This window comes from Triturus cristatus, chromosome 7 (genome assembly GCF_964204655.1).
Source record: "Triturus cristatus chromosome 7, aTriCri1.1, whole genome shotgun sequence".
In the NCBI taxonomy this organism is placed as follows: domain Eukaryota; kingdom Metazoa; phylum Chordata; class Amphibia; order Caudata; family Salamandridae; genus Triturus; species Triturus cristatus.
In genome coordinates this window covers 1665685350-1665700056 of record NC_140590.1, presented here as the reverse complement: position 1 = coordinate 1665700056, position 14707 = coordinate 1665685350, and the positions used below count along the sequence as shown (strand labels likewise).

The following is a 14707-nucleotide window of genomic DNA, read 5'->3' as shown; positions in this document are numbered from 1 at the left end:
ACCACCACTCTCTACCTCTCTCACCACCACTCTCTACCTCTCTCACCACTCTCTACCTCTCACTACTCTCTACCTCTCACTACTCTCTGCATCTGCCTCTACCTCTCTCTACGCACACACACATAAACATATATATACACACACACACCTGCATATCTATTTAAATACAAATATAAATGCATACATACATATGCATGCTATGTACATGAAAGTTTGAAAAACACTAATAAAAGCAAAGCTAAAAAGCCACCCAATTACAAACAGAATTGCTTTAACATTTGCGAGAGTTCAAGCTATTGGCATTGTAAATAAAAATGCCTTTTATTTATTTTATTTTTTAAATCAAAACATAAATAAAAGGCAATGTCATTTACAATGGCAATAGCTCAAACTTGCACTGGTGACTACTTATAGATTCTCTTTGGACTACAGCTATATAATCCACGAGACAGTTAATCTCCGAGAGACGGGACGATGATCCTGTCGTCGCACGTCCGATATACGAGATTGGATAGTAGGGGGGGGGGGCGAGGAATCCGTACTAGGGTTTCTCAGTTCTTTGCTTTCTATATTCTCGGCTTTCCTTCATCACCTCTTTCTTCTCTATAACCTGGCATACCATGTTAGCAATCATTCTTAGGAGACCTGACATATATGCATACCCAGACAGGTTACGTACACTGTTTGCAGAGCACTGGGGGAGCGCGGATGCAATAGATCGTGGAAGCCAGTACAAACAGTTCAGCCTCGCATCAACAAGGCCCATGTTAGGGACATTGTGAGTAGGGAAGGTAGAACGGAAGCAACCGCCACCCTGCATCCTAGATGATGGCCTACAACAACACACCCAATTTGGCAACAGACCTCGACATAGTGTCCCTTAATGTGAAAGGTCTTAACCACCCCATTAAGCGCCGGAAGATCGTAGACTACCTAGCTAAAACTAAAGGAGATATAGTATTACTACAAGGGACCAAACTATCCATGGAAGATGCCAAACTAGTGAGAGGTAATTGGATCTCACAGACGGCATGCTCACCTGCCGACAAAAAAGAGGGAGGGGTGATGACATGGATATCCAAAATATCCAACATAACAATAGAGTCACAATCCCATGACAGCGGAGGTAGGCTTCTGGTGACTCACCTGAGAAGGGGGAGGAGCTGATCCACGTGGCAAATGTATACGGTCCCAACGTGGACGACTCAACATTCTGGGCGGAGTTGGCGCGCACGCTAGAGACCTTCCTCCAAAATGACCTCATGGTATTTCCAGGGGACTTTAATACCCCATTGGACCACACAACAGATAGACAATCCTCCTGTCAACATCATCCCACGAACTCACATGCGGTCCTCCAGAATATCTGCTCCAAATATAACCTAAAAGATGCGTGGCGCCTCCAGCACCCGGACACAAGGGCCAACACTTTCTACTCTAACCCCCACAACTCTTACACTAGGATAGATTATATACTAATATCTGGAACCCATACTCATCTAATTGAACACACTGACATAGCTTCAAGACTAGCATCAGACCACTCATGTATCAGCCTAAAACTGAGCGGGAGTCACAATGAAGCCGTTCCCAGGAGATGGCGGTTCAACAGCGATGTGCTGTCAAACCCTGCTGACAAAAATAGGATTGCAGAGGCGATATCGGATTATCTCAAATTTTTTTTTTTTTTTTTTTATAATTTCTTTTTATTACAAACATAAACAAATCAACAACATGGTCGATGGATTCGCATTAACGTCGTTCGCACATCGGTAACACACAGGGACAGTTAGAGTTTCTTGTGAATGAGCTAGAAGCGGTCAATATGATCAGTCTATGGCCTCCAAGCCGGAGCAGCGGGCCTGCGGGGGCTCACAGATGTTACCTCTGTATTCATTCCATTTGGACCACACCTCCCCCCACTTCCGGGGGCACCCTCGTGCCGTGTACACAGTCTTTTCCTGCAGCATACACCAGTCCATGTCTCTTTGCCATTCGGCCAATTTCGGCGGAGCGGATGCACCCCAGAGGCGGGCAATGTTCCTTTTAGCCACCATTTGCCCAAGTGTGACCCAGAGTTTCCCTTTCACAGGCAGGTCCGTGGGTTCCCATATGTTGAGGAGGCATCTCTTCGCCTCCGGGCGTATTTCTACCTCCCATACCTCCTGCATGCAAGACACCACCCTCCTCCAGTACCTCCGCACACTCGGGCAGTCCCATAGGATGTGGAAGAAGGAGCCGGTCTCTCCGCAGCCCCGCCTGCACAATCCCTCCCCCCCCTTCCCATCGCCTGCAGTCTCGTGCCAGAGATGTATACTCTATGCAATATCTTCAGTTGTATGAGCCGGAATCTGGCCGAAATTGCCACCTCTCTAGGGGACGCCAGCGCCCACACCCAGTCCTCATCATCAATCTCAAGTCCATCCGCCACCCATTTCTCTTTTAGGGACCCGAGTGGATCAGGGGAATGATTAATTAGTTTTTTATATGTGAGAGAGATGGCGTGTTCCGGCATGTGGCCATCCAACAACCTGTCCTCGAGTGGGGAGGCCTGTGGGGGCTTAGTTCCTGGTGGTATGTTGGACTGGAGGGCGTGCCTAATCTGCATGTATCTGAAGTATTCGGTGCGGGCCAGGTCGTATGTGTCCTGAAGGTAAGCAAAGGGTCTTATCCCCTTGGGCCCCCACAAATCCTTGACCTGTGAGATGCCAATAAGGTCCCAGCTATGGAACCCCTTGGTGCGCCCCAAGCTGCCCAGTCTCTCCGATGCCCACAATGGAGGATTATCTCAAATTTAATGACTCCCCGGAGACTAGCCCCAACACTCTATGGGATGCCCTGAAGGCAACAGTCAGAGGCACAATAATTGAGATTAAGTCAAAAATAAACAAAAGTACTAATCTGAGACTAGAATAGATCGAGCAGGAGGTTAAAAGCCTGGAACTGGCCCATGCTAAGGCCAGACAGGATAGCAGGCTCCTAACTAAACTAACACAGATGAAGTACGAATACAACAAAATACTTAGTGAGAGAGCTGGACTGTGGATTACCAAATACAAGGCCCTCAACCTGTGCAAGGCCAATAAAGCAGGGAAATTACTTGCCTCCTACCTAAAACACAAACGTAACCAATTTGCCGTCTCTTCCATTACAGACACAAATAAAAAACCCACACAAAGACATCCTGAAGACCTTCCAAGAGTTCTATCAGGAACTATACAAGAAAGATCAGAGCCTCAACACAGAGGAATGCACTAGATACCTTGATAGACTCGGACTACCACAGCTAAGCACCGAAGAGATGGTTGGGCTAGGTCAAGAAATTAAGTTTACCGAAAAAGAAATGGCAGTCAAATCTCTGAAAGACAAAGCCCCTGGGCTGGATGGGTATACTGCCAGCTTCTACAAGGCTTTCTTAAACCAATTGAAACCAACCATGATACAGGTCTTTAACCACTCTGCAGCTAGAGGGGAGGTGTCACAATCGATGTCAGGCGCTAACATAATAGTCATCCCAAAGGAAGGTAGAGACCACTTATTACCAAAAAACTACAGACCCATATACCTTATTAACGTGGACTGCAAAATATATGCTAAAATACTGGCAGTCAGACTAAATTTTGCTCTTCCCAAACTAATAAGCAACTCCCAGGTGGGCTTCTTACATACTCAAATGTCCAATGAGACTCATCTGCCACATTATGGAGCATGCAGCCGTCAATGCAGCTCCAGCAGTGGCCATCACATTGGACGCCGAGAAGGCCTTCGATAAGAGTCTCCTGAAATTTCCTGGAGCACTGTATACAATGTTTCAATTTAGGAGAAGGATACATATGGATAATCATGGCCTTTTATGGGAAACCATCAGCCTGTATAGTCGTTAATGGGTCACTCTCTGAACCATTCACACTGCAACAGGGAACCAGACTAGGATGCCCACTGTCACCCTCGCTATTTCTACTAGCACGGGAATCTCTCATCCAAGATATCAAACTCAACACGAATATAAAATGTGTAGATATCAACGGCGTTTTTATAAAAGTAGCCGCCTATTCGGATGATATTTTAATAGTTACTGAACAGCCGAAGACCTCAATTGAGGCTCTGATGCACACAATAGCAGAATACTCTGAGTTGTCAGGGTACAAGTTAAACAAGGACAAATCAGAATGCAAACCACTAAATATTCATTGCACGAGTGACAGTCTGGAAGGGGGGGGTCGGGCTTAACCTGGCAAGCAGGATATATCAAATACCTAGGTATAAAATATGGTAGGGACCTAATTGACACACTACAGTATAACTGGAAAATAGTGCTAGAGAAGATTAAGAAACTCCTAGACTCTGGTCCCCAAAGTTCATAACATGGTGGGAAAGAATTGAAACGATTAAAATGATGATCACACCAATGATTAACTATCTGATCAGCATGGTCCCACTCCTCACAGATGATTTCCATCGCAAAGTTGATATTCTGATCTCCAAATTCCTTTGGCGTGGAAAGAAAGCACGGATACGCATAAAAAACACTAAGACAGGAGAAAAATCAAGGATGGGTAAATCTAACAGACTTCAAAAATTTCCAGCAAGCTTTTCTGGCGAAACAAGGCTCATACTGGATTGCGCCGCCGGCCGGGTACACGCCAGCATGGTTGCAGGTTGAGAGGGCCAGCCTAAACAACCTAAGCCCTCTCGCTCTACTAACAGCAAACAAATACCCCCATACATCAAAGCAGATCTTTAAAAACACTAAAATCGCCCTACTAAAAGGTAGATAAGAAGGTAGATAATAGCATAAAAGGTTCTAAAATGGTATTACTCTGGGCCAATAGCAAGATTCTTTACAAAGGGAAAAGTTTACTTCGAATCATGGATCGAGAAAGGGATCTGCTATCCTTACCAATTAGAGAACAAAGCTTACCCCATCACCTTCAACGTCCTTAAGGAAAGAAACTAAAAGATATCGAATTTTATAACTTTTTGAAAATAAGATCAGCCATGTCCAAAGCCAAATTTTCCACATTGCATCCGTCAATCTTCAGGTACGTGGCAAATGTAAATAAATTAGGACATCAGGTCTCACACCTTTACAAACTACTCCGCCCTAAATCCTCTAAACTTGACAAGACAGTTGCCTATTGGAATAATCAAACTAATACCACACACACAACGATCAAGAATGGGCCACACTATGGGCATCGTCATCACGCAATAAAATTTCGCAAGTGCTCTCACAAACAAAATTTTGGCTGCTCCATAAGGCTTTCTGGACACCTGCACGATTACATTCATTGGGCCTCAGGCAGTATGCTGGAACTGTAACAAGGAAAAGGGGGATCTAGCACACATGATCCTTTATTGCCCATCACTCAATACATTCTGGGGGGAAATCTTGGTGTTTTTAAATAAACTATTTAACTGTTCGCTAACAAAAGAATTCTCCACCCTCACCACGTCATTTATGAGCACAGAGCTGAGATCTGTACACGATAGGGATCTTCTGGACCTGCTACTGACAGCAGCAGTGAAAATGGTCCTCACTAACTGGAAAGACACAAGTAAAACATTGTACAAAGGCTGGTTCAACTGGATCACGCATCTTAGAGGAGCAGACAACATGGCACTTCAGAACTCGCCCTGGAAACCGGCCACCAGAAGGATGTGGAAGTCCCTATACTTATTTGAGCCCCCGTGAAAACGAGTTAGACTGGCGAGACATAGCCTGGCACCCCAAGTGAAGCTCCACCCTATCAAGAAACTTAAAGGGTCCCTACTGATCACAACCAAGGTGCCGCTTGAGGACCTGCAGGGATGAGAACAGGGTATCAACAGCTCCCCTGTATGTCAGACGTAACTTATAAGCAATGTAACTCTCAGATGCCTGTCCCCCATCTCTTCTTTCACCCCTTGCTTTCCTGCTCCTTGCTCTTCTTTCTCTCTTCTTCACTGTTTTGACATGTAGGGCTTGCTAAGAACTATACTGACAAAAAGCGAGTGGACTTATCGATGCAAACCCTGTAAAAGAAGTGCCAATGTGTTCCTGTATAAAAATTAATAAAACATGTTGAAATAAATAGCCTGATAATGAATACTACAAATATTTCAAAATATATCAGGGATCACAAAAACATTGTTTTTAAATTGAGAAGTGAGATGCCAACAAAGACTTAAATGGGAGCAAAAGAAATCAGAACACTTTACTTGGTGATGTGCAAATGAAACATATTTGCAGAAACTCTATTTCCAAACATTGTTTGTGCACTATATAGTTTTAGCAGCAAAACTGCATGTCAGTGGGAACTTTTGTGGCCATTTCAATGTAAAATCTGCTGATTGCAAATTACAGTGTGCTACCATTGCATGCTTTAGTTATGTATTTATTAAAAGTGATAGGTTTTGAACATGATTTGAGAAACATTTTTGCCCCTACCCTGGTGACAATCCTGTTAATGAACTAAGAGGCAAGTCTGGGGCAATGGGTATCCTACATGTGGCTAGATTTGCAAAATATACAGAGCGAACGTTTAGTCTATTCAAACAAAATAGTTTTTTGTACAGCAGATATGCTGCACTTTTATATTTGAATGTGCTCTCATATGTAAAAATGATGAAAATGGCAGCTCAATGAATTGAATTATTTGCCCACAATCACATCATTTGGAACCAGTTTATGGGTCAAGAGCATTACAATTAGGTCGAGTAGATAATTTAAGGCACTAGACATGCAGGTCTAGTAACATTTTTTATGATTGTTTGAGACGGGAGTGCAAAAAGAAATAGTTCCTTAAATGAACAGTGAAAAGATGCGAGCCACTTAGTGGTAAAGAGGTTGTGCTCCAGGGAAGAGAGAAACACAAGGAGAGGAAAGAAACGTCATCAGTTAAGAAGAAAGCAAAGTGAAGTGACAAGAAAGCCAACCAATGGTATGCAATGGGCTGGCCATAAGCCCACTGTAAGTTTTGGTATGGTCCACAAGAGGTCTTTTGAAAAAATTTAGCTAAATGCTGCCTTAGGCAAACCTAGCAAACTGAGATTTTAAAGTGATTAACTTTCTCAGTCCGGGGGTCTGCGCAAGAAATTTTGTTCTATATATAATAAGCAAAAATGCTAGGTATGCCTTTCTATGCAAGTACTGTAGCAATATTTTATACAGAACAAAAAACAAACAGAATTTTGTATCATTTAATAAAAGTTTATACCTCCAAGGTTGCAAATGTATGTCTTTAAGGGCCTATGAAACTATGTAACATTAGCGGTCTAAGTGTATTAAAAAAAAAAAAAAAGTAGGCGTGGGGGATGGACTAAAAAGATCAAAATATTTTGAAACTAGTCTATTGATCTCCCACCTTCAAGTAACTGCATATGAAATACCACACCTTAAATGAAAAATAAACGCAAGTTAAAATTACCAGTAAGAGATGAACTTCTAAACAGTGTGAAACCTCAAATGGCTAATGTGATCACTTAAGATATCTGTATGTATAACTGGATTCTGGTTAGTGCAGTGCGGAATAGTCTATTTTTTGTGTTACAAGGTCCCAACCTGTGACAGGAAGCACTGTGAATATGTACAGATTTACACACAGCATAAGAAAGGCTGCCACAAAGAGCACAAAAAGATTTAGGTTTAAGATTATGAAAAAAGTGCTTCCAAAATATGGATCCAAGTAATATGCAGACCGCACCTGCTGCAAACATTTTAATAACTGTACTTTAAAAGCACACACTCCAAGCTCATCAGGTAACCTTACAATACCAAACACAAAGAGATGATGGACGGAGCGCTGAAACTTTTCAGACACTCGCCCCCAGTCACAGATCTGGGTTGAATCCATCATCGTTCTTTAGCTCACTTCACCACCCCAGTTCAGACAGAGCCATATGCAAATCAGTCTTGACCCTGTCCATCATCGGACAGTCCAGCCCAAACTAGCCAGGTCTTCCCTGGACCAGAAACAAGCATCCTGTGACCGGTTTCAGGGTATCACCCCTCATCAGCCAGGCTAGCTCAAATACATTGGTAAAGTGAGCAAGGGACCCACGTCTGGGCATACTCTGTCAACTTAGGGCGAACAAAGTAACACAAGGAGAAGATGGACGAACCGTACAATACCTTTCAAAAAGAAAACTCTTAAAGTGACACCATCAATTAAAGCCAATACTAGCTTTCAAGCAGTCTTTACATTTGTCCAAATGCACACATTTACATTTCTTTCGGGCAGCAGACACCCTGATAAGAAGGCTTGTTTCTTGTTACAGCACTATGAAATATTTTACATGGACTGAAAAGGTACTTTAAACGCGTCACTACCTTATTGAGGACACTTATGATTTTGACAGATTAGACGCCTGCTTCTTGTTACTCCTTCCGCATAGTGTTCACAGTGAATAGACATTACGGAAACAAAACCAGCATAATCAAGACCTATTAGCTATATTCTTAACTTGCAGCCCCTGCAATAATAAAAGAACGACTCCCTATTCCAGAGCAATTCACTTTAACATACAAGGGATGCCTGTAAAATAAGAAGAAAAGGAATTGCCACACACCTATTGCTTTTTCTGTATCTGTAAATGACTAGCAACAAACAGCTTATTGTATATAATGTACACATTGGGCGCCTACACTGTTAAAGAATTTTTTTTTTTTCAGTATCGGAACATCTGTTAATAATACTGGGATTTAGCCTGCCATACAATAAAATATGATGGCGACTGGCTAACAAGCCCAGCAAAAAAGTATGCTTGATAGGTGTAGTGTTGCGCTCTAGTCCTCGCAGGCTACGTAGCGCGCAAGGACAGCGCTAATGAGCATTGCGCGAGTCGGGAATAAGACCGCGAGGTCGTGTCTTGCCCGGCGCTCTCCCGCTGTAGCGAATAAAGTAAATAATTGATATCCACATATTCAGGCTTCGGTGGTATTCATTCAGGCAACAGCTTGCAACTTTACAGTGGCGACGAGTGGTGGGATTTTGAGGAGAAATAGGTGGTGAGGAAGATTGAGAGAACATAGCCACCACCCCTGTAAGCACAGGCCAGCCTGGAAGCCACCACCGGGGACCACTGGGAGGAAGACCACCACCAAGGTGCACAACACGGCGGGAGAGCGCGGCAGAGGCAGCAAGAAGGGACAGAAGCCAACCACAGGGTGAGGAACCAGTAGGGGGGGTAGAAGGCAAGATAAGGACGGGGAATACTCCAACCCAAAGAGACCCTGGCGGAAGCCGCAGCACGCAGAGACAGGGGAGCAGGAGAAACCTGACAGGATCAGGCGCAAAGTAAAAGCGCGGACGCGCCAGGCAGTCCGAGAGGCCCAGGGGCAGAACCGGAGGGACGCGCCGCGATGAGCACGCAGGCATCTTCACTAACGACGCCAATCCCGTTTCTGCTGAGACCGGGAGAACCTCAAATGAAGTGGGAGGATTGGAGAGAGTACTTCAAGAACTACATTGCAGCTCTAGAAGATGAAAATGGAGAGGCCTTCCCCAGCGCAAGGAAGAAAAGGATTCTCCTGCACAACTTGGGCCCGGAAGGCATAAGAGTCTTTCAGAACCTGGTCCCCACACCCAGACAGAACGCCGCCGACGTATTCAGGCACGCCATTGAAGATCTCGACAACCACTACCGACCCGCGGTGTGTGTGTTTCCATTGACCGGTACAATTTCCAGCAAAGGAAACAAGAAACCGGTGAATCCATAGACGATTATGTGGCAGCGTTGAGAAAGTTGGCGGTGACATGCAAGTATGGAGTCCTGCATGACGAATTCATAAAAAATCAAATAGTCATGCACACCACCAACAAAACGGTGCAAGACAAGTTGTGGGCAAACAGTGAGGCATCGCTTAAAGAAGTAATTGCCATGGTAAAAAAGGCGGAATTGTCAAAAAGGTGTGCTGATGCAGCGAAAAGGAAGACCCCCCAGAAGACCATGGTGAACAAAGTGGACGACGCTGAACCACAGGGAAGGAGCAGAGCCATGCCACCTGAATGGAAAGGACCAAATAAATGGAAAGGGAAACAGGGACAAACTTGGAAGCAGAATAGAGACAACAACGTGACGTGCCACAGGTGCGGAAGTCAAGCACATGCAGCCCAGGACAAACGTTGCCCAGCGTTTCGAGCTAAATGTATGTTCTGCGGCATAATGGGGCACTACGAAAAGGTTTGTCTCCGGAAAACGAAGAGACCAATGGTGAAGTACGTTATGCAAGATCAACAGGAGGAAGAAGAAGAACAAGAGGAGGACTATGGTGTACTATGCGTGGAGGAACAAGTGCTTGGAATTGAAGGCAAGCGCTCTCGCACACCGCAATGTGACATGGTGATAGGAGGAGTGAGAATCAAGATAGTAGTAGACTCGGAATCCCCATACACCATCGTCCAAAGAGCAGTGTGGAAGGAAGAATTTGAGCCCAGTTTGGTATCAAGGCTAGAACCACCGGATATACGACCAGTATCGTACACAGGCGAACCCATTCCCATGGTGGGATACAGGAAGTTGAACTTCGAATTTAGAGGAAGTGCAAATTATATGTAGCAGAGAAGGGCCCATCCATCCTAGGGTGGATGAATCAAGGTGACCTAGGGATCAAGTTAGACCCAGGAGGCGACACGCAAGTGCTTATGACAGCGCCCGGGAGCTGGCCGGAACTGGAAGAGATAAAAAGCAAATTCCCGAAGGTATTTGGCGGGAAGGTTGGAAAACTGGAGAAATTCACACACAAGATTGTACTCAAAGAGAACTCCAGGCCGGTATCCCACAAAGTCCGCAATGTGCCGCTAGCCATAAAAGAAGCAGTACAACTGGAACTATGCAGACTGGAGAAAAATGGTATAATAGAGCCTATAGACAGCTCAGAATGGCTCGCCCCCTTGGTGGTGGCAATGAAACCCAATGGCAAAGTCCGCCTGTGTGTAGACCTTCGAGAACTGAACAAATGCCTAATAGTGGAAAAATTCCCATTGCCGCGCATTGAAGAAATATTGTCCAAGACTAAGGGGGTAAAGTGGTTCTCCACTATTGACCTTACTTCTGCCTATCACCAGATAGATTTACATCCGACAAGCCGGAAACTGACATCCTTTATAACACCCTTCGGATGCTACCAATTCCGCAGAATGCCGTTTGGCCTCGCCTCAGCAGCGGCGGTGTTCCAGAAATTGATGCATCGGCTATTCCAGGACATCGAGGGTATTCAGTACTTCCAAGATGACATACTGGTGATGGGGACAGACAGGAAAGACCATGATAAGAAGTTAGATAAGGTACTCCGTGTGCTAGAAAACAACGGCCTGACCGCGGAATGGGAAAAGTGCTGACTGGGAATGACGTCCGTCACCTACTTGGGACATGAAATAGGAGGACAGGGCATCACACCTAAATGCGCAAATGTGAAAGCGATTTTCAATGCTATGGCTCCATCCAACAAAGAAGAATTGAGATCCTTCCTAGGGATGGCAGAATATTATAGCAAGTTTGTGCAACACTTTGCCACCAAGACACACCACCTACGACAATTGACAAGGGACAAAACAGCATTCAAGTGGACAGAAGAAACACAAAAAGAATTTGAAGACTTGAAGAGGGACATTAGCCGAGCCGTGCCACTGCAGGGATATGACCCGCTCGGACAGTCGGTTTTGACGACGGATGCCAGTGAGAAAGGACTGGGAGCAGTCCTCATGCAGGAGAGGAGAGAAGAGAAGGAACGACGGAGACCCTCAGTTTCGCATCAAGAGCGTTATCACCCACAGAACAGAAATACAGCATAATCGAGAAGGAGATGCTAGCGATGGTGTGGGCCATGGGGAAGTTCCGCCAATTCCTATGGGGCACGAGGTTCAAACTCAAAACTGATCACAAGCCATTAGTCAAAGTGCTCACCTCGAGTGGGCATGCCAGTGCCACGCCACGCATCGCCAAGATGACACTAAAATTACTAGAGTACAGGTATGATGTGGAGTACATACCTGGGACACGAAACAAAGTAGCAGATTACCTCAGTAGAGCGGCAGCCATGGAAGAAGCCCGAACCCAGCAACAGAGGAGGAAGAAATGGTAGCGGTGATGGAAGATCCAGAAAGAGTGATAAGTAATCAAGAGTGGACCCAAGCGTACGAAGAAGATAGGGAGATTAGTGAGGTCAAAGAGAACATAATACATGGATGGCCCGAGAAAAGACTGTTGCGGGAGACGCTCAGGAAATTCTAAGAAGTCAGAGAGGAACTGTCAGTGGGGGGACAAAGGCATATTCCTTTACAGAGGTGATAAAGTGAATCCCCCGGCAGCGTTAGTTTCTCAACTGGTCGCGCTATTGCATGAAGGACATCTAGGAATAGTGAAAACCAAGATGAGAGCGAAGCATATGTACTGGTGGCCAGGAATGGATGTCCAGGTGGAGAGGCACGTAAGAGAATGCGATCAATGCCAAAGAGCGGACAAAACACTGAATCCCTTACGAGCGGCATTGGGGAAGTTCACACTACCGAGTGGCCCGTGGGAAGAAGTGGCAGTAGACATTCTGGGACCCGTGCTGGACACCCAAGGAACGCCCAAATATCTATGCGAGCTGGTCGACAAGTACTCGAAAAGGCCAGAGATACACATCCAAGAAGTAATGGATGCGGAGACAGTGATTAAGTTTCTAACTTCAGGTTTTCCTCAGGGAAGGTATCCCGAGAACCATCCTGAGCGACAATGGACCTCAATTCACATCTGAAAAGTGGTACAAGTATGCAGAGAGGAATGGAATCAAAATACAACACACCTTCGTGTATCATCCGTCGAGTAATGGACAGGTGGAACGATTCAATAGAGTCATAATGGGGTCCATTCAAGCAGCCATCATGATGGGCAAGGATTGGGAGAAAGAGATACAGAACATGATATGGGCCTACCGCATCACCCCCACCGGCACGTGGTATAGCCCTTTCCAAATCTTAAGAGAAAGACTCCCCTTCACCAAGGACAGCGTAACATGGAGAGAGAAGACGATCACTAGCAAATGGTCTCCTGCGGTGGTACAGCACAATCTAGAGAAGGCCCAGAGGATGTATACGGAGTACTACAATCAGAGGAGAAAAGTGAAAGGAACAACCCTGGAGAGAGGAGAATGGGTGAGAGTCAGATTAGCTATACGGAAAAGGAAAGGAGACAGCAAGTACAGTCCACCTCTACAAGTGAAAGAAGTGTACGATAGGGCAGCATTGCTCAGTGATGGGAACGTGTGGTCCCAAGACCGCATGTCCAAATGCAACAAGATTCTAAGATGGCCCATAGAAGAGAATGAAAAGACACAACAAGAACCAGAGCCAAGAGAAAATGAAGGAAGTAACCCAGCCGAAGGAAGAAGGGAGCTGCGAGGAGCATGGAGATCAAGTGACAACCGAGATGGAGGAACAGCTGGGAGAGGAGAGCGGGACCCCGAGGAGAGAAGAACGGGGTACTCCAAGAGACAAGGTGGGGAGCCCCACAGAGGATGGTACCCCAGACGCTTCCTCCACTCCGGTAAGGTGTACTAGAGCAGGCAGAGTGGTGGTAAGACCTAACCACTTCCGAGACTTTGAACTAGAGGGAAGCTAAGCAACCTGTAGGACTGTATGGACTACATAATCTTTGTGTAACAAAAAGAAGGGAGATATGTAGTGTTGCGCTCTAGTCCTCGCACGCTACGTGGCTACGTAGCGCGCGAGGACAGTGCTAATGAGCGATTGCACGAGTCAGGAATAGGACCGCGAGGTCGCGTCTTGCGCGGCGCTCTCCCGCTGTAGCGAATAAAGTAAATAATTGATATCCACATATTCAGGCTTCGGTGGTATTCATTCAGGCAACAGCTTGCAACTTTACAATAGGATCTTGACATATTTATTTGCAGAGTGTTATACAGTGCTGGCTAGACCCAGAGGTATCATAGCGTTTTACATGAGGATCAGTGAGTTACAGGATTACAAAAATTACATCAGTTACAAGAAAAGGAATAGGAGAAAAACATGAGATAACACAATAACATATGAATAAACTACAAAATAAAGACCGTTAGGTTCTGTCGGATTCGCCAACAAAATATGTACGAGCTCTCAGCCGAGACAGGTGCGTGACACGTAGGAGAACTGTTCAGTAGCAGACGAGATCAACGCAATCGGTTAACCCTCACATGTCGATACACCGAGTACCGCCACAGTCACGAGAAGCTGGGAAAAGGGCTACTCAATTCTTGCCTAAATCCCTTTAAGTTGTTTCCAAGGTCTATATGTACAGAAGTGAAAGGTGACGGAGTTCCCCTCACTCATAGCTCCAATGATTTCCCACTCACCGCGGTGCTCCCCTTCTTCACGGCCTCCTGTGCGTACTCCACCTGGAACAGATGCCCGTCCGGAGAAAAGACGGTGATTGCGCGGTCATAGCTCATGGTGCCAGAGAGAGGGGGTTACTCGGTGTAGGGGGGGGGCAGGACGGAAGGATCACAAGGTGACGATGCTGTGGGGAACTTCTCGCTTCTCTTACTGTCCCAGCACCACCGCAGATCCGCACAGTCACCGCGCCGCTGAGGCCACTTCCGCCTGCACAATTGACCCGGTACATTCTGCACATGCGCGATGTCGCCAGAGGATGCTGTAGCCTGTGCCATCTTCAAATGGAGCCTCTTGGTAGGACTAACTGCTGAAAGGAAGGTTTCAAATCTCAGCCAGCAAAATATTTGGTTCAA

At 45.6% G+C, this 14707-nt stretch overlaps 2 protein-coding genes across 2 annotated transcripts in view; one reads left to right on the top strand and one right to left on the bottom strand.

The window, feature by feature from the left end:
- Positions 1–14600, bottom strand: part of PSMA7 (proteasome 20S subunit alpha 7) — a 91526-nt gene extending 76926 nt beyond the window's left edge. Inside the window, exon 1 of the mRNA XM_085619778.1 lies at positions 14315–14600. Coding sequence (XP_085475904.1) covers positions 14315–14410 — 96 coding nt within the window. The 5' untranslated portion in view covers positions 14411–14600. The remainder of the gene's footprint in view (positions 1–14314) is intronic.
- SS18L1 (SS18L1 subunit of BAF chromatin remodeling complex) overlaps positions 1–14707 on the top strand; it is a 114428-nt gene that overhangs the window by 16770 nt on the left and 82951 nt on the right. The gene's annotated exons all lie outside the window — the stretch shown is intronic.